The 18,932-nt window shown below is 40.2% G+C and overlaps 1 protein-coding gene across 1 annotated transcript in view; it reads right to left on the bottom strand.

Moving 5' to 3' along the window:
• LOC106946015 (zinc finger protein 609-like) overlaps positions 1-18,126 on the bottom strand; it is a 65,704-nt gene extending 47,578 nt beyond the window's left edge. The window contains exon 1 of the mRNA XM_015030071.1: positions 17,218-18,126. Within this exon, the coding sequence (XP_014885557.1) occupies positions 17,218-17,970 (753 nt within the window). The 5' untranslated portion in view covers positions 17,971-18,126. The remainder of the gene's footprint in view (positions 1-17,217) is intronic.
• Between the last annotated feature and the right edge of the window lie 806 nt (positions 18,127-18,932).

Here is an 18,932-nt window from a genome sequence, read left to right as displayed (position 1 = left end):
TTTCTGGGAGCAAGAGGCAGAATAAATTGCTGACGTTGCAATAAAATCTCAGGCAAGGTGTCAAATTCAATATTTTTTAGTAGTTAGTCCATAAATTCTTTATATAGTCCCCCATCCAGTTTATACTGGACCCGGGCCTTCCGAGAGACTCTTTGTCTCTCATTTTCTAAGTGTATATTTCCCAAACTGAAAATGTACTCAAAAGTTATTGTTTGGCGGAGTTTTCTGTAACAGAGCTGGTTTAATTGGGTTGTTCTGCTGACAAGCACTTCATCATAACTCCTTTTGGACTGTTATTTTAATACTCTCATTCCTTCACGGGCCAAGTCTGACCCGGTATAAACGCCCGCGCCAACCCCATAAATTTGAAATGTCACGTCTACAGTGACCCCGCTCCTCGATGCCAAAGTCAAACAGTTACATGTCATCAGGCTTGGAGAAGCTTGGCAGCAGAGCGGAGGAAGGAAGACACACATGTTTGTGTGCTTAGCACAGAAAGTGTATTTATTTTCGTCTCTCTTCCAGAGCAGTGGATTGGCGCGAGGATTTCAGCGTGGCGATGACGAGCTAAGCTGTTGGACCGTGGCCCGGGCCACTGTGCCACAAGACACTTTAACTCATTGTCAAATATTCGCATTCCCCTTCATATTTAACACAATCGGCTTCGGTGTAACACTCTCGTGAGAGTTGTGCATTTCCAAATGAGTAAATCCAAGGTAAATAGGGCTGGGAAGGAGGAATGTGTACTGAATAAAACATTAATTTTCCTATGTAATTAATTAAGAATTGAAAATGTTATTTTCAGCCTGAAATGTTTTGGTTTAAGACGACAATGCACAAGTTAGCATCTAGCTTTCCTGGAGATGATCCAGATTTAACCCTAGTGCGTGCGAGGACTGAGCCAAACGTAGAGGACTATGGCAAATGATACAAGTTTTATGTGTGTGGAGTCGGATGGACCCCATTTCTACATACAAGGGTTAAACTTATAGACCAATTTATAAAGCACCAGAAAATATCCCAAAAATCAGATGTGGACATTATCCAGGAATGCCCTTTGGCCCACGCAGCACACACCAGGAGATTGACCGCGTCGTGTTATGAAGTATGAGTGGAGCGTGCAGGAGGAAGGGCGACTGATAAAGTACGCCGCGGTCACCGGGTCAACCCTTATCGACGGAAGCTTCTGAATCTAATCTTTCCACTGGAGACGTTTCTGAGACACGTCTTTGTGTCAAATGAGCCTCTTCTCTGCACTCATTGTCATTGTTTGTATTCTTTTTTTCACTATTCCAGAAACCTATTCAGAGTTTTGTCAAAAGCAACATGTGACCCAGCCTAACTAGTAAATCCACAGTTGTAGCAATTAAAGTTGTGTAGCGGTTGTGTAAAACCCTCGACTAGGTTTGGGAAGAATTCAGATTTTTACAAGAATGGCATTCAAAACATTTTTCCAGCCTTCCCGTAGTAAGCAGGCAACATAGTGATGAAGCACAAGATTCTGACGTGCTTATCTAAAGCATAGAAGTAATTGCAGGATGTGTAATCACTTTTACAATGTGCTGAAAGTGTACTGATATATCTGTAAAAATCGGTTATTGGCCATAACAATGGTATCAATATCGGATATCGGACCAAATTTTCTCATCTGTGCATCCCTACATTTTACATCTTTTGATTTCTCAGACTTCATTTTTGGACCTGTCACTGACGCTGAAAAAATTCCTAGCTTTAGTCTTCTTCACAAAGTAACAACTTCCACATTGAGGAAGGATGAGGAAGGAAGCTTAGGTAGGATGCAGTCACTGATCGGAAATCGGAAGGATTTTCGAGTTTTCAAATGATTCTTCCATGCATCTCTTTTGGAGACGTAGTAGTGTGGAAACGTTTTAATCTGACTTTACAAGCTTAAATAATCAAGTCTGAAGAACAGGTTTTTATTTCAAATTGTGGCTGGCTAAAACCCCAATAGTTTATCTTTTTTGAATATTCGGAAACAAAAACAATACAGAGAAACAAATGAGTCCCTTTGCTGTAAAATAATAATTACATTTACATTCAAGTATAATAAAGACTACGCTTGTTAAAAGCCCAAATAACTGGAAACAGGTTCAGCTGTTCTAATTTCTCTTGTATGTGGTGAAATAAATCTATCATCTCATAAATGTTTGACATTGGTCCCAAAGGAGGGACGTGTTCTCCCTTTAATTTCTATCAGGAGAATAATCCCCTTTTGAAACCCTTTTTAGGGTGAATTAGAAAGGCCCAGTATTCAAAGAGATGAGTGCAGAGAAGGGGGCGGGAATAATCACAAGGGCCTGGCTGTCTGTGTGGATTAGAATGGGAAGAGAAAATCCTTTCATCTCAGATCTGTACTTCCAAGCTTGGGAGCATGCTTGCACAAACCTCTAATGCACACTCCTCATAAAAGAAACCCAAAGACCTCTATATTGTCTTATTCTGTTTTAACATCCAAGAGGCAGTTATTTAAATTTAAACAGATGGAATTCAATTACGCTCCAAATGAGTCTGACAGTCGCAGGATTAGAGAGGTGCTTATTTAAAAAAAAAAAAAAAAAAAAAAAGGAAAGTGTCGTTCTCTGGGGCTGACCTTTCAGTTTGACAACACAAAGCCCAGGAGGCCACCCTCATGTTCTTACTTTCCTCCATCGTTTCTCATGCTGAAATGTTGACGGCTGCACTATTTTAGTCAGACAGCTTGTTGACAGAACCTCCTTAGCCAGAGAGCAACAACTAACGTCTCAGCATAACACCATCTGACAGATAAGAAAATGGATTAGCCATTATGCGTGTTTGCTCACTTGTCTAACTTTGTGAGTGTGAAAACAACTGTGCATGCGCGCAACAGGAACTGGCACTTAAAAAAAAATAAGACTACTTTAAAGTTGTTCTTGCACTAAAAGGAGAAAAAGCCTAGTTGTTAGCAAACTACTAAATACATAGTTTAGAGCATTTGATAACATCTGGACCGGAAATTAAAAAACAACAAAAAAAAATACACTCTGGTTATTTCCGCATGACTAGAAATTTGCCCGATAGGATCTAGAACGAAACTACATTTCCAGATTTCAGAACTGGAACAATCAAAACATAATCGCATTGAAGTTCGTTTTCAAAAAAAAAAAAAAAAAAAAGGAGGGGTATTTTTAGGGTGAAAGTAGATAAGCAATAAGCACACAGCGGGGGATGATGGCAGACTGAACTGTACAATGAAATCTGTGTAATGTAGCTTACACTTGAAGAAATAGGAGAGAGACGAGCCAAAGCTAACAGAAACACACTTTCTTCATACTCTTACTCAATTCAACTGTGTGCAGCAACAATGACGACGTGCGCCAAGGACACGAAACACAAAGAAGCCTGCAGGTCCAAAACACAAGCAGGAGGAAGAAAAACAACACGAACGCTTGTTTTGGGTGAGGAGACTGCTGGTATCCCCATTTGGACGGAGTATTACTCACATACTGGAAACTGCCTCAAATAACTCATACAGGTTTCTCTACATTTACTTTGAACTGCACAGAGTGTAAGTGTACACAAAAGTCATAGCTTTGGCATGTACCTTGGCTTTGACGTTACCGTTTGGTACATCTTCAGCCCTGCTACGGTGAGGTAAGCAAATCAAAGAGACGTACTGTTTTCTTCGTACAACAGGACTTCTAGATAAAAAACTATTTTAATATTCTCTGCAGAATATAAAATAAAATAAACAAAGAAAGTGGACAATTAGAAATATCTCAACTTGACCAGTTCATGTATTTAGCAGGCCTGCCGCAATAAATCAATCAATCACATGATAAATTAAAACAAACTCAATAATTTCGATTTGCATGATTTATCGTTTTTCTCTTTCTATTAAAGATTGGATGACAAAAGTCTTGATTCTGGTGCTTTGGTCTTAACTGGTCTTTTTTTTTTTTAAGGACAAGTTTGTTTACAGAGACTTCATAATTCATTTTATTTGTTGTTTTGTCAAGTTAATTTGGATGTTTAAAATGTCTTCCAGTTCAAATGTTAAATATTCTTTAAAAATTTAAGCTTATTGATCTTTGAGCATGCGTTCTTGCATCATTATGCCATTAACGTTATATTACTGGAAAATGGTCTCAAAACTACAATATTATCATTTATCGCAATAACTTGTGGGACAATTTATCGTCCAGGTCTATACATTACAGACAGCATATATATGTTAGTGTAAGAAAATAGAGAAATCAATGAAAAAACTGATCTGTACTTAAAGTCATGGTCAAATCAAGCTACTTATGGAATCTAAGTGTGTCATCAAACTAATTCATAAGAAAACTAAGTAATAAATTGAACTAAAACCAAACTGAAATAAATTTAAACTTTATTCAGCAATGAGAGTCGACAACATCACCACAAGAACACAACGAAGGAATCTAATGAAAACAAAGCACAACTACTAGCAATGGTCTTTTGTTAAGTATTGACTGCAGTTTCTGTAAAAAAAAAAAAAAAGTCTGTTTTGATGTGTAGTCAGAGCTAAGAGTGGTGGGATTGTGGCGTGATATGCTGCTGTGACACAGACTTCTTTTCTAAGTTCATAATCATAATGATCAGCCATTGTTTACGTCCAGATTTACCATGTCTGGCTTCCTCTGATACAGAATGATGATGCAATGTCTCACATCAATTACATAAAGCTAGATAAAATATGACATGACTGTCAGACTGCAGGCATTTTGATACCTATCCAAATGAGGTATCAAAATACCTAATTATGATTAGGTATTTTGATCTGTGCCTGTGTTAGAGGCACAGATCAGATTTTTTGGAGAGTCAAAAAGATCGTAGTTGGGCTGCTCAGACTGTTGTAAAAACGACGGATTTAAGTGTCATCTGGGCAGAAAAAGCTGATTTTTGGTTGCATTTGTCTGCGGTGTGATATATTATTATACTCCACACTTTTTCTCACCTTTTTGCACAGAAAATGGACCCAGGTACCAAACAACTTCACACCAGAAACATGAGTGGGTCCCTAAAGTTGTTTCACTCAACAAATATGCTGCAAACAATCCCTTAAAGGTGCATACAATCTGTTTAGGGGGAGGGCAAGACACAAGTCTCTATACCACTCTCCTTCAAACAATGCCTTGCTGTGAACTTCCTCTTTGTTCAAGAAAAAAGCGACAAGGATTGTTAGATTACAATGATCTTCTCAGTTTGTTCCTGCTGATGTTCTGTTTTTTTTTTTTGTTTTTTGTTTTGTTTGTTTTGTTTTTAAATCCTGGAACCTCCGGTGTCAAAGTACACGCTTCTTTTCACATGATACCACTGCGGAGACAAAACCTTTGGAAACAAGTGAGAAATCCCCAAACTGTTTTACAACCGTAGCAAGTCGGTGCAAAGTTTGGGCCACCTCTTTTCCGCGTTGGGAGAAAATTCCAGTTGAAGGAAGGGAGGGTGGTGGTGGTAAGGGGTGAGCCACGTCTGCTCCTCCCCACTGTGTGGGTTTTGTTCTGCTAATCAGACCACATGCCTCAAGGATTGAGGAATCCGAGAGCTCTCAGCCAGCTCCTCTCATTCCACACACAGCCGCAGCGGCCTGTGACAAACTATTCAGTGTGTTGTGGGGTTAAAGACTCTATCCATTCATAACACTGCTCACCCGCCTTCCCTCCTCTCCTAATCTCAGGCAGTTCTACCCCTCTGCCCCCTCTTCTTACCCCTCATATGCCCTCTCTCTCTCTCTCTCTCTGTGTCTCTCCGTTTCTCACCACAGCAGTGGATTCTTTATCTCTCTCTACATTCAACACGCTGAGTCTGAATAGGTTTATTATTAGACTACGGTCCAACCACACAGCCACCACAAATTTAAATAGAAAAACAAAAATGTGCGTATATTCACTTAGTCCGGCCCAAAGCCTGGATATTTGCCTTCCTCTCTCCCCTCTCGTTTACTCCCCCCGCCCACCACCTCTTCTGTATTTTGTTGGGGTCCCCCCCCCTCTCTGTTCTCTCCTGCTACTCACGCATCGAGAGGCGAAACAAGGCACGTTGGAAATTTGCAGGCTGACAATGGAAGACAGCTGCTCTGGATGCATAAGTCTTTCATGAGCTGAATTGGTTGTACAAGCCTTAGCTCCCCCTGAACCCCCTCCCCTCATCCCGCACATGCCTCCCTGCTAGTGAGCAGATCCAGACGCAGCACAGCACACCTCCTGGAAAGCTAAGCGGAGAGAAAGACGGGGAGGCAAAGACAAAGCGTGACAGAGGCTTTGTTTGACAGATCTGGGATGGGTTTTTTTTTCCTTCCCCCCCCCCTTGCCAAAGTGGACCAAGAGATTTCTGTTTGGATACTGTTGCTTATTTCTGCTCTACACACTTACCTAATGAAGACAAAACTGATGAAAGAGCTGGGTTTTAATTGGACGACGTCACCAATGAAAACAAACTAAAAGTGGGAGTCAAAACACCATCGTCTTTAATTTGCAAAAGCTGCTCTGGCAAAAAGAGAATCAATCTTTCCATTATATCATCTAACGTTGGCAACAGCATAGAAATGCGTAATAAAAAGCACACACAGCATTTACACAGAACATAAATTTAGTATCCACACACACTCGATCGTCAAGAAAATAAATAGCTGAATCTGATTGCAAGTGATAAATAGTGTTGAAAAAGAAAAAAAAAATAATTATTAAAGTACCTTCTTATTTTCCAAAATAGGAGCAGTCGCGAGAGCACACAAAGTTTCCTCAATTAGCAAGTAAAAAAAATAATAAGTTCTGCAGTATTAAATAGGGAAGCTGAAACACATAGGCACAATGCTACTTGACATGCTATTGACTGGAATTGGCAAAGCAGCCAATCCAAGAGCCCCTTTTTTCCCCCTCATTGGCGCCGATCGTCTCCCCAAGAGTGGACATTTAGTTTAGCATCAAAAAGAAGACGAAGCCAACTTGACAACCATTACTGAATATATTTTCTGCCTGCTTGCAAATTGCTTATACTGTACCTAAACTGCTGCCTCGCCATAAGGTTTCTACAATGCTTTCTATCATGCAGGGCCAATCCAACAGGGCAACTCAAGAACTATTTCCTATTTCACTTTTAAAAAGTCTTGAACATAGACACACAAAGCATATAGATAGATATACTATTACTATTGTAAGAGTAATTCCAAAACTTCAACAGAAAAGTCACTGACAGTAGCTAAATTTGTTTTTTCTAAAATAAACTTCACTGATGAGAAATTTGCAATATGGAATTTTAATACGGAAAGATGTCGTACCACGCCCCTACAAGGATCTAGGAACATTGAAAATGTAATCTTTTTCCAACACATTCCTGACAATGTCAGAAGTTTCAAATGCTGCGCTGCAAAAACCTCAGCGTTTTCTAAATCCCAAACTAATGGTGTTACAAAGAGGTTTTACCAAAATTACAAGAGACAAGATGGGCAGTTTTAAGCTCTTAAACCCTACACCTCTTTTTGAGAATTTTGCTCACAAAATGACATGCCCAAAATGAACTCAATGTATTGAATGACAGCAAATGAATACCGCACACATTAAACCAATCTGCCTAAATAATTCTGAATGTTCTTTTGAAAGCATGAAGTTGCGATCCAAAATATTTAACAGTAAAAAAAAAACAAAAAACACAGAATCTGACTACCACCTGTACTGAAAAATTAAATAGACATTTTAGACAAGTACTGGTTGATAAAAGCTTCAGCTCGTTATTTGAAATTATAGTTATTCCATTTATTAACAATTAATTTTGGGGTTTCCTTAGAAAACATAAAAATAAACTAATATTTGTCTCCAAATGGCAAAAAAATAATTTAAATTAGAACAAAACTATACAACAGCGAAAATGTAAGTAATTTGCACCAAGCTGTCAAAGAAAGTTATGAACACAGACAGAAAACGTGTGTAGGTTTCTTCAAAATGTGGTTCCTCAATCATCATCATCATCATCATCATCATCAGTGTAAAATCAACTCAAAGAAAAGGGATATAAGATAATAGATGCAGTAAAAATATATTTACTCAATTCAGGAAACAAAGACAAAAGCAGTGAAAATCAAACAACATAACTTGGTAAACAATGTTGTGTTAATATTCAAAACAGGTTGAAAAAGTTTGAGCATAAATTATATTTACTGAGTGAAAACTAATGGGATACATATATCCAGACAAATACAAAATCGATATCAAGGGCTGTGCAGAATTGATTAAAGACCTTTCTAATAGTGGAATTTTATCATAAGGATAACTAGCAGCCTTACCTGGAAACAATATTATTTCTTGTACAAATTAATGGTCAAACAGAGTCAACATAAACATTTATTTTGGAGATATTTAAGGTGTTTTTACAAGTCCGTTTTGAGGAATAGCCATAAACAAACCCCAACTCAAGCCACCTGGTTGTTTGCAACAATCTGTGACTACATAAGAGAACCTGGCCTTGTGGAACCAGTCACCACTAGTTATAATGTAGCACTGCCCCCACTTTACACCCACTCACAAACTCTACTCTGCTAACATTTTGTATCAGCTATTAAACAACAGAAAGAGGCATGCGGAATGTGCATAGCTCCGAGCCTAAAAGTGTTTTATAAAAGTGCATTTAAGTGGCTCACTAAATGGAAAAACTGAGTACCACCTCTCTTGCCTCATGGATAAACAGCCGTGAACTTCAGGGAAATTACTACTTGGCAACTCATTAGCACTTCTTTTTAGCGTGGAACAATGAAAGCAAAATATTAGTGAAAGACTGCATCGACACAACAAAAGCTGGAGTTTTCCTCTGCTTGAGCGTGCAGATTTTCACTAAATCATCAGCTACTGCATATTAGCAATGCTGAGTTATGAGTTTACAGACAGCTTGGGTAGGTTAGGACTGGATCTGTGAATGTCTGATGATTAAATATCTAATTTGAACATCAGTGCAGACCACAGTGTGTCATTAGACCTCTCCACTGAACATCACAAAGGAGGGGAATGTGGTTTTAAATTGGCCCAAAAACTCTTGAGTGCAGGTCAGGCCTGAGCGAGCAGTGAGTAAAAGGAAATCTGAAAACAGCAAAAAAGGTTGTTGGAAAGCTGCCAGTGAAGCTCTTGTTGCAGAATGTGATCTATAAACTACTTGGAGTCTAACTTTTTCCAACCGCAGCGCGTTCAAAGTTTCATGATTCCAGGCTGCCCTTGCGGTTAAATTTGTTTAGCAAGAAAAGTGATAACCAACCCCAAAATCCTTCAACTGAACACACCAGGCTAAACAATCTGGCAATAAAAGTAACTCCAGCTGGCTCTGAATGACCACTGGAAAGATGTGGTTGGGCTATCAAATATTCCTAAATAAAATGAATCATTTCCTGAGCAACTGAACTATAAACACAAACTGACAACCGTATCCGTCTTCCAACTCGCTGTGTCAATCTGTTTTTTTGTGCGGCTGAATAGCTACAGATAATTATGAGTTATTCTCTAAACACACCTGTGATTAATGTTGATGATGGGTCTCCGTGGCAAAGCAAAACTCTGCAATTTGCAAAATTAATATTGTGTTTAAAAAAAAAAAATGGTTGCATGAGAGCTTCTTTTTCAAATACACTATAGAGACTCTTCTCACTGACAGCAATAGGATAATAAAATGAGTATTTATGATAGCATAATAAATCCTAAGTATTCCACAACAAATGTGGACATTCTGACCTTTAAATCCAAGGACTGAGGCAAAATCCGCAACACATAATTGCAACCCAACAAGCTAGATAGCAATTTTACGTAACCATAGGAGGCAAATATTTTGAATCGAAGCTGCATAATCAGCAGGAAAATCGTAAATCTGACACATGCTGGTGTAACAGAGCTATCTCTGACGAAAAAATAAGGGTAGGACCTCAGCACCTGTTAGTAGCCTCAGTAGAACAACATACGTTCTGCTACTGATTTGTGGCATTTAAAGGAAAATTCACATTCGTGTATCCCATCAGACTGTATAAGCCATTTTGATTTACACAGATTCTAGCAGGCAGTTTTGATTTGCACTGGCATGTCTGGGAGGGAAGGGGCACGGTGAACCTTGAAGATGTGTGGAATGTGTGGTATGCTCCGTTCTGTGCTGCCAAAAGGAGCAGTCCCAGGAATAACACACAAAGACTCAGCCATTATTAAATCATATTACTGCAATTATCGCCTACACCTTCACTCTAAAGTCAACCTCACTTTGTGGAAATAGTTTAACAACTGACATGCAAGTGAAAAAATAAATTAAGAAGCAATTTGTTAAATCTAAATGAGATGGGGGGTGGGGGGGAAGTCTTATATAAACCAGGACCATCAATGTCCGTTATAAAAGTCATTGTTTTTGTTTTTTTCCTTTCTTATTATTCTTCACATCTAATTTTGTTTTGCCTACAAGCCCGAAGCAATTCACATCACTGTGAAGGCGACTAATGGTAGTTGTGGAAAAATGATTAGTGTCAAACATTTTTCACATGCAGCAGCGAGTGGCTCCCTGAAGGCAAATTCTTCCAACAGGCAACAATGCAGAAATTACAGCAGCATTGAGGCAGAGCAGAGACAACTTGGTACAAAACTACATATCATCAACCGGTCTGTGACCTCAAATGCCTGTTATACCAGCATGCTGTGATCCAAACGGTCTCAAATAAATGACTCATTTTTAACGTACAGTACATTTTTAACGTACTGTGGTTAAAAATGGCAAAATGTTCAATCACAGCGATGTGGAGGAGCAGATGAAATGGGTCTCCTGTTATTGATCATCTTTAGGCGTGGTGCTTGAAAAGAACGATTTCATCTATTTGTGTGAACTGGTCCTAAAGGGTGAGTTCATATTGCACCACTTAAACATAAAACAGGTTCAAAGCAATGGCTTGTTTTCTAATCCACGTGCCAGAAACCAACTTATTATCAAATAATGGTTAGCTGAACTCTATTAGACCTCTATTGCTAATTGATCAACTTTGGCAGAAGATGATCCAACTCCATGATGGACATTCACTGGTTGGAGCAAGAAGATCTTGGGTTCATATGCCGGTTTGGGCTTTTCTGTTTAAAGTTTGCCACCCCAACAGACCAAGCATTGTGTCTTTATTTTAAGTACAAGTTTTTATACACCAGTAACAGCGACAGTACAAACTGATTAAACTACGTTTGTAGTCGAAGCGTTGAGCTGGATGCAAGTTGGTGCGAACCAAATGCGCCGGTACCTGCACCTGGCTACTGGTTTCACACGGTATTATTTCGAAATCACTTCTGAACTTTTGCCTTCATTGCAAAATTAATCCAATCTTGTAGATTTCTCCCTCATGTTGTATCAAGACATGCTAAGATTTTAAAAAGGTGACATTGGAATACAGAGGTGGTATTCGCGGGGTTAGGGATCACAGCTGCCCATGAATGGCTTAATTCCACTCATACCTGAGACTCCCCTCTAAAAACTACTATACCTGCTTATTTCAGTAACTCAAACACCAAAAATAATCCTCTATTTGAATTAGTACGCACAATGGAAACTGTTCTAGCAGTACAGCATAAGGTAACATCCACAGCATTTAGTGTTTCTGTTCTTGGAGGTTCAGCCAATCAGCAGCAAGAAAAATAAATAGTGCTCCTGGATTGGCTGCCTTGCAAACACCAGCCAATAGCGTGTGAAATGCCCTTGCATCAAGGTATTTATAGGGATGCTTTACAAAAAAAAAATCTGCAAATAGGTGAATTTTCCAACAAGACGAAGACTAATTTGGCTGCTTGGGAACATTTCTGGCTTCACTATCAATCACCAAGAAGTTTTCAAACTATAGTTGGGTAGCTACAGACAGCAGACTGGTTATTATAGCCGATAGTCCCAGAAGTTAGCCAGTTCACATTAGCCTGTGAAACTTGTGTAGCTCATTTAAAAAAATGACCTCTGAGACCTTTTGTACAGTAATCACTCAGAAAGCACTTAGCAGATTAGTAAATTTTTGCTAAAACTTTATGCCAATGATGATAAATATTATGCTTATTGCCATATTTTATAGCAGTAGAAAAAAAAAGATTCAATTTCTGTTAAAAACAGTTTCTATTTTACAATCCTGACATTTTTGATGAATACATTACAAATCAGGTCTTCAAGACTCCGCATATATAAATTTTTTAAAGACATTCGGAGGCTTTAAAGGACATTTAAATACTCGGTTTAATGGGCTACGAGGTATAACGTAGCATGCGCTGCTTCACAAGTACACAAAGGTGTGCCAAAAGCACAGTGTGAACTGAGCTAGCTGTAGTTTGCACCACCACCCCCATTACAAGTCAGCCTTTCTTCTGTTTCATAGCTTTTACAATCCTTGGCACTACTTAAAAGAATGAGCTGTAGCACAACAGCAACAGTCTGTCAGGCACAGGCAGCAAAGAGAAAGAGCTCAAGCTAGCTCTCATGAGATCCCTCCACCCCCAGCGATGGACAGCAGCAGCAATGCAGAGCTCTTTCCTTTCCACCCCCCTCCCCCTCTCCCTGCTTGAAAGTAACACTGCCAATGTAATTTTCCGTGAGAGCTGCTCCATTTATCAAGGCCAGTGGCACATCGAGGAAGCTGACAATGCCTCACTCCTCTAGATTTGTATAATGAGAGGTGGGAGAGTGAGACGCACTCACAAGGTGGTTAGCACTTGTACGAAGGAAGCAGAGATGATTTATTCAGCATCTGAGAGCCAAAGCTTTGGGGAGTATTAACTTGGGACACAGAAAATGTAGCCATGGCTATTACACTGGCACCATGGAGAACAAGATTGCTAAAGAGACATGTACTGATTAGCAGATGGATTACACAACTCCGGTTCCTTCAAATGAACCCATTTTGAAACTGTTTTCCAACCCCCTAATCCTCCTTTATTTCAACTGATCGCACTTTGCACAACACACAGCAAGAATGTATTACACAGCTGAGCTGAACTCAAACTTCCCCGCCAAAGAAAGATTGAACGTGAAACGAGCCATTAAGTTTGACACAGTGATCCAACTGCAAGCAGTAATCATTTTTCTGTGTCATTTCTAATTCCCATGAATGCCAGTTTCACAGTTAACTGCAGGATGCAAAAAAAAAAAAAAAAAAGCAAAAACATAAAAGAAAACTGAATGCTCCGTAAGGTGGATGTACGATAATCAACAGCATCTGCACAGTTGCAAAATGGTTCTCTATGCAGTAACATCTTCATTACCTGCTGACAGGGAAACCTGAAACCGTTTTTGAAAGGTAAATAGGTTTCCTAAAAAGGAATTACAAGTTGGTTTTAGTTCAAGGGCTGTAATGTCATTGTGGTTTAAATTTTTGTTCCCCTTCATGCACCACAATCAGAAAGAAAGTTGATCCCATAAAAGAATAGTTATTTGACTTACAGAAGGTCTACTTTCTTCAGAGGCATTGGGAGAACAACTTTCAACATAATGGAATGAATTCTGATCACCAGTGTTGATTTAGGGGCTTCTCAAGTGTTTTCCTTATAGGTCATGATTTCAGAATAAAACTGCTAAATCAAACCGCCTCTGATAAGAGCTGGCTCATTTTGAGCTGGCCAGGTTATGTGGTGAGTGGCGACAGTTCATATCCACCAACAGTGATAGCTTACTTTATATCTACTTGCCAGCTCAAAGGGACAAATATTCTAACTTTGCTTTAAGTTTTTGTTAATAAAAAAACAAAACAAGCAAACTATACATTGAGTTACCTTCAAGTTTGTCCTTTGACTCGGACGTCTACATGTTTTTGTTTTTATAGCATTCGAAGATTTCCGATCAGTGAATGATTGGTTGAAGTCATTCCAGCAATGTTTAGGTTCCTGTTCCATGTCACAAGGTAGTCACATTCCTGTAACTTTAATGAGCTTAAGAGGCGATGCTGGACTGAAGACCAAGGGTGACATAAGTGATATATATATATAAAATCAGAAGCATCAGCAGTCCACGGTGTGAAGTGAGAGGGCATGTACCTCTTGATTTTACGGAGTCCGTCGGATCTGAGAAATGTGCTGCTCAGTGAAATCTGACGCTGATAACATGCTAAGGATGCTCCACAACAACTGGGCTTGTATTTAAAGCACTGAATGGATTTGAAAAGGCAGCATGAGGATCACAACAAGTTCCTTGGGGGCCATGGGGATCCCCCACACATCTCATCCACTGCTCAGATGAATGCCGAGTGTTGAAAGCCACACCTCTTTGATTCTGTAATCTCAACAGGACGCCATGAAAGCACACATAGTCCGATCTGGATGAATGGACAAAGTTATCCGCAGTGTGGGCTAGTGCCTCTTTGTTTATCAAGGAACGATGATCTATAACGAACTTTACTTATATATTAGTGGTTAGATCTGCTTGATGTAGTCTCTAAACAACACATATGCTTAATGATACTCATGAAGCAGCACGATGTATCAGGTAGCAATGGTCATCGCAGTATCAGAGTGAGGAACAGCACGATCACAAAGAAATGCTCGTATGCAATATTTACTAGGCTGGACTATTAGATTTCAGGTTTCATGCATTTATTCTCTAGATGTCAGTAATACATATCGCCAGTTGGATGGAGTTTCACTCTTCTAGGCCACACTTGATGAATATTTTAGTGACGGACATGCTATAGCTATAGTATTTGCTGAAGGTACAGCCCATGCTTCAGCAACACGAGTCATCGACTAATGCCTAAGTTCACGACGAGATTTTAATCCAAATTTTTCTCACGATTTCCCCCTTCTGACAATTATGTTAATTACTGGGATGAAACTTAAGATAACCTTAAGAGGTATTGCTGCCATGTGTGGTGTGTGAAGATTGATCTAGTCCATTCGGAAGAATGTCGGGGACCACTCCGATCTAAAATTGGGAATACTCAACATGTTGAATTGACTTGCCTCAATGCCGCAGAATGTTTGGTGTTCCTTGAGGAGAAAATGCATTTAGTCAATGACTGGCTAAACGGATGCAACATTTAGCCAAAGGCGAATTTAAAATACACCAAAGACATGGCGAACCAGAAAATTTGGTTAACATTGGAGACATAATTGTAGTGTTTTTTTCTCCGCTATACTCCAGAAACTATTGATTTTTCCTAGTCTGCCATGTTTGTCTGCTCTTAATTCATGTTTGGTGAGATTTTAGGAGAATTTCCTTTTGACATTTGAATGTTGGTGAGTTTGTGTGTGGTGCATTGCTCATGTCATGTGGTTGAACACCACACACTGTCCAGCCAAACCTGTTATGGCTAAGAGATTTTATTGCCACGTGTGGTCTCTCGGGTTTTGAAAATCTTGCCGGGTAAACTAGTCATGAAGTGGATCAATTTACGAGAGGGAACTGTGCTGCTCCCAGAGAATGTGTACAAATCTGATTATACACGAGAATACTTTTCACAAGTGATGTTTTTGCCTCATAGAAACAGTCTCCAAACACTATGACCAGAAAGTGGTAAAGGATCCAAATTGTATTTGAAAATACACAAGGAGAAGCACATTTAAGAAGACCTTTTGCTTCAAATACTCATTCTCATAATGATAAAACTAATGAATTGAAGGTGAAAATATTGACTTTGTTCAAACTTGTAAGGCAAAGTTTATTTAAATGTAAAATATGATCAAACCATCAACCTAAATGCATTCTTCTGGCTGTACTTGACCTTGCTTTTCCTCTTATGGAACGAAACGTTCCTCTATGCAGAAGCACATATCAAAGAAAAACAAACTGCCTAACAAGAATTAAATGCTCTTTTTGTTCATTATCCTTCAACTGGGCTTACCTGACTATATAAAAGCCTCTTCAAGTCAATATTGATTAGCGCTGCTTTTGAATCACACCTCACCACCTTCTTGTTTTCCAGGATACATTTCAACAGCCTGCAGCTACAAAGCAGTTCTGACCTCTGTCTTTTATTCACTGCTGCCTGTTGTTCTTGTTGGTTCTCCCCAAAAAAAAGGTCCTTTAATTCTAAATACACTATGATTACAAAGACTTTCCTAAAATTCCTTTCATAGCTGTCCAGCCACAGGAGGCTCTACAGCTTGTGTTCATGACTGGGTGTCCTGGATTTAAGGAATCAAACAGGCTTCCTTGTCGCCCATCCCCCACGCCACTTTCAGAGCACCAGGAAAACAGAGGAAGGCGTGCGAGCACCAGCTCCCCCTCCACACACGCTGCTCCACCAGGCATTGCCGGGGCTTGTGGGATTAAGAATGGAACACGATGACAGACAAAAACAGTCCTCTGCACCTCCCCGCTCTGCTGTCTTTTATACCGCAAGAGCATGAAAAGGCTGCTATGAAGCATACAAAAGACACAGTGATAGATCCGCTCTGAGTGAACAAGATAAGTGTGGGTGAATAGCTACACAGATCTTTATATTATTCTTGTATGACAATGTCAGCGTCGAAATTGTTCAACAACAAAAAGAAAAAGTGGAACACGCTTCAACGTTTGCTTGACTTCGCAGGCGAAATGCTTTGTACCGCCCAAGGCTGACAGTGTCGATTGTCTTCCGGTCCGCAATTAATTCTTCACTGGCTAATGTGAAGAACTTTAGTTAACTGTTACTTAACAGGCCTTGAGAAGTGTTTCAAATGGGAAATAAACTGTCCAATCCTTTAAGATAAATAAAGCCTTTGCAGTCAAGTCAAGTCAGGAAAAAGAACATCTCCACTGTGTGGACCATTTCCTGTGGCGGGTCACGGCATCCCATTCGTCAAGGGTGCTCTCATTCATAGGACGGTAATAAAAGAGAAAACAGCAGTGGGCCTCTTTGCATGCATCACATGTCAGATTGCTTTAGGGAATGCAGTGCATCTCCATGCCCGCTGAAAGCAACAGGCTGTCAAAGCGCAATGTCAAGAAGCCCAAAGCGCTGGTTCAGATTGCATTAAATTGATATAGATGAAAGACAGTTTTGTTTTAAAGAGCTACATCTACGGCTTCTAAAACTCACTAGAGAAAACAGAAAAAACGTGGTATTCTAAACACGCCAATCAGTGTTTTCATTTTATGCTTTTTTTTTTCCCCCTTTGGTTAAAATGCCAATGCTTTGATCTAAAGAAGAAACACACTATGAGTACATCCCCAATTCAAGAAGGAATTAATGTCAAATGCAATTTGAACGTGATCCGTCAAAGCAAAAGGTGATGATAGATATTCAACAAACATCACAACGGAGTAAAATGAACAACCTACCTTCTCGTTTTTAATCTTCTTTAACGTCTTGCAATCGCTGTTAACATTTTCCACCTCATCTGGTTCAGTTTTGGAGGTCAAAGCTGGTACTATCCCAACAGATTCAAGTGCAATATTCCCCATTTGATTAGCATCTGCCAAGTCTGGTGATTGTGTGTTCTCAAAGGACGCATTACGACTATTTCCCAAAGCAACTTGGGCCTGAGATACGTCCTTCTCAGAGACGCCAATTGCCACGACTGGGGCACCATCTGTTTTGTCTTTCTTATTTTTCCCGCCGGCTCCTTCCTTGTCTTTTTTACCTCCGAGAACACCTCGGGAGGCCTTGCCCCCTTTTTCCATGTTCTTCCCGGAGGTGGAATTGTTGCCGGCAGCGACCGCGCTCGCTGCTGCACCTGTTGGTTCCCCTTGAGTCCGTCCGGTGGGCTCCTTTTTCCCCCCATCCGCGGAAGCTTTGCTGCTATTGTCTTTAGAGTTCTTGCTGCGCTTGTATTTGGATTTGCTCTCCTTGCCTTGAGCGCCGGAGACCGGGCTGACGAATCGTATGTTGTCGGGCAACGCTGCCACTGCGCTGGGTGGTGCCGCCATGCTGTCCTTGGTGCCAGACATCTCAAGTTTGTCCTTCTCTAAGTCCGCGTCGAGGTCGATGATCAGATTTCCAACACCGATATCCCACTCATCCCCGCTGTCGTAAGTGTCCACCGCATTCGAGTCCACACCTTTCCCGCCTGCAGTGCCACCACTTAGGGACATTTTAGTGCCAACGGCCCAGGAATGCCTCGGTGAGGTCCGACACCCTCTCGGACGGTTGGGAGTCAGGGGCAAGGGTCAGAGAATCTTCACGTTCTACTCCTTCCTGTCCCATTTAACCACATTGTGCCCTAGAAAGAAAGCAAGAAAGAAAAAGGCACAAATTAATCCAACAATTCAGACACAGAGCAGCGACAGCATCTCAGAACACAGCAGCTCATTGTAAAACAAACGTTTGATCGCGAGCCAGTAATTCTTGGATGATCACTGTGCAAACCACCACGGTAATACCCACTGGTAACAGCTCTGCTCCGAAACCCGCTCTCCATAATCACTTCCCACGGTCGTCATGGCAACCGTGGGAAATGTAGCCTAAATCCTGCTTTGACAGCCAAGGTGGCCCCCGCTGTTCTGAATGACTGACTTTCTTTTCACAAAGCGCCGCAGATAGTGTCACTGCTGATAAATAAGAAGTAGCTGGCCGATCGCACAGCCCACATGCTTTATAGAGCCGTGCCTTCTCAACTCTAGAGCACAACAGTCATGTGGTGTCAGAGGGGCTTAAAAGCGTGTGATTCAGGAGAAAAAGCAGGTTGTTGCATTTGCTTACAGAGCATAAAACAAAGATCATTGTTTTAAAGTAAATCAATACAATGGTTTTCCACAAATTTCACTTGCATCCGATTGTAGATGAGTTGGAAATCAGCAGGAAAAAGAAAAAAAAAAAAAAAAAAAAGCAATCCCGGTCTTCAAGGGGTAATCATGTAGATTTTGGATTGTTCTCTCTAAATATTCATGAATTATTAATTGAATGAATACAGTGACTGGTTACAGAAAGCTACATGAAAACAGCAGGTCAAAGTGAGCCGGTTGTGTCCATTTGTCTAATATATTTCCTACATCTTTTTTGCCATATACGACATTTGAAAAGATCCTGGGAAAGATGGGAGAAAAAAAACGGGGAA

The sequence above is a fragment of the Poecilia latipinna genome, unplaced genomic scaffold (assembly GCF_001443285.1).
Source record: "Poecilia latipinna isolate Pla-1442-1.1 unplaced genomic scaffold, P_latipinna-1.0 Scaffold172, whole genome shotgun sequence".
NCBI classification, from domain to species: domain Eukaryota; kingdom Metazoa; phylum Chordata; class Actinopteri; order Cyprinodontiformes; family Poeciliidae; genus Poecilia; species Poecilia latipinna.
The sequence above is the reverse complement of the archived record's forward strand: the minus strand, read 5'-3'. Positions and strand labels throughout refer to the sequence as shown.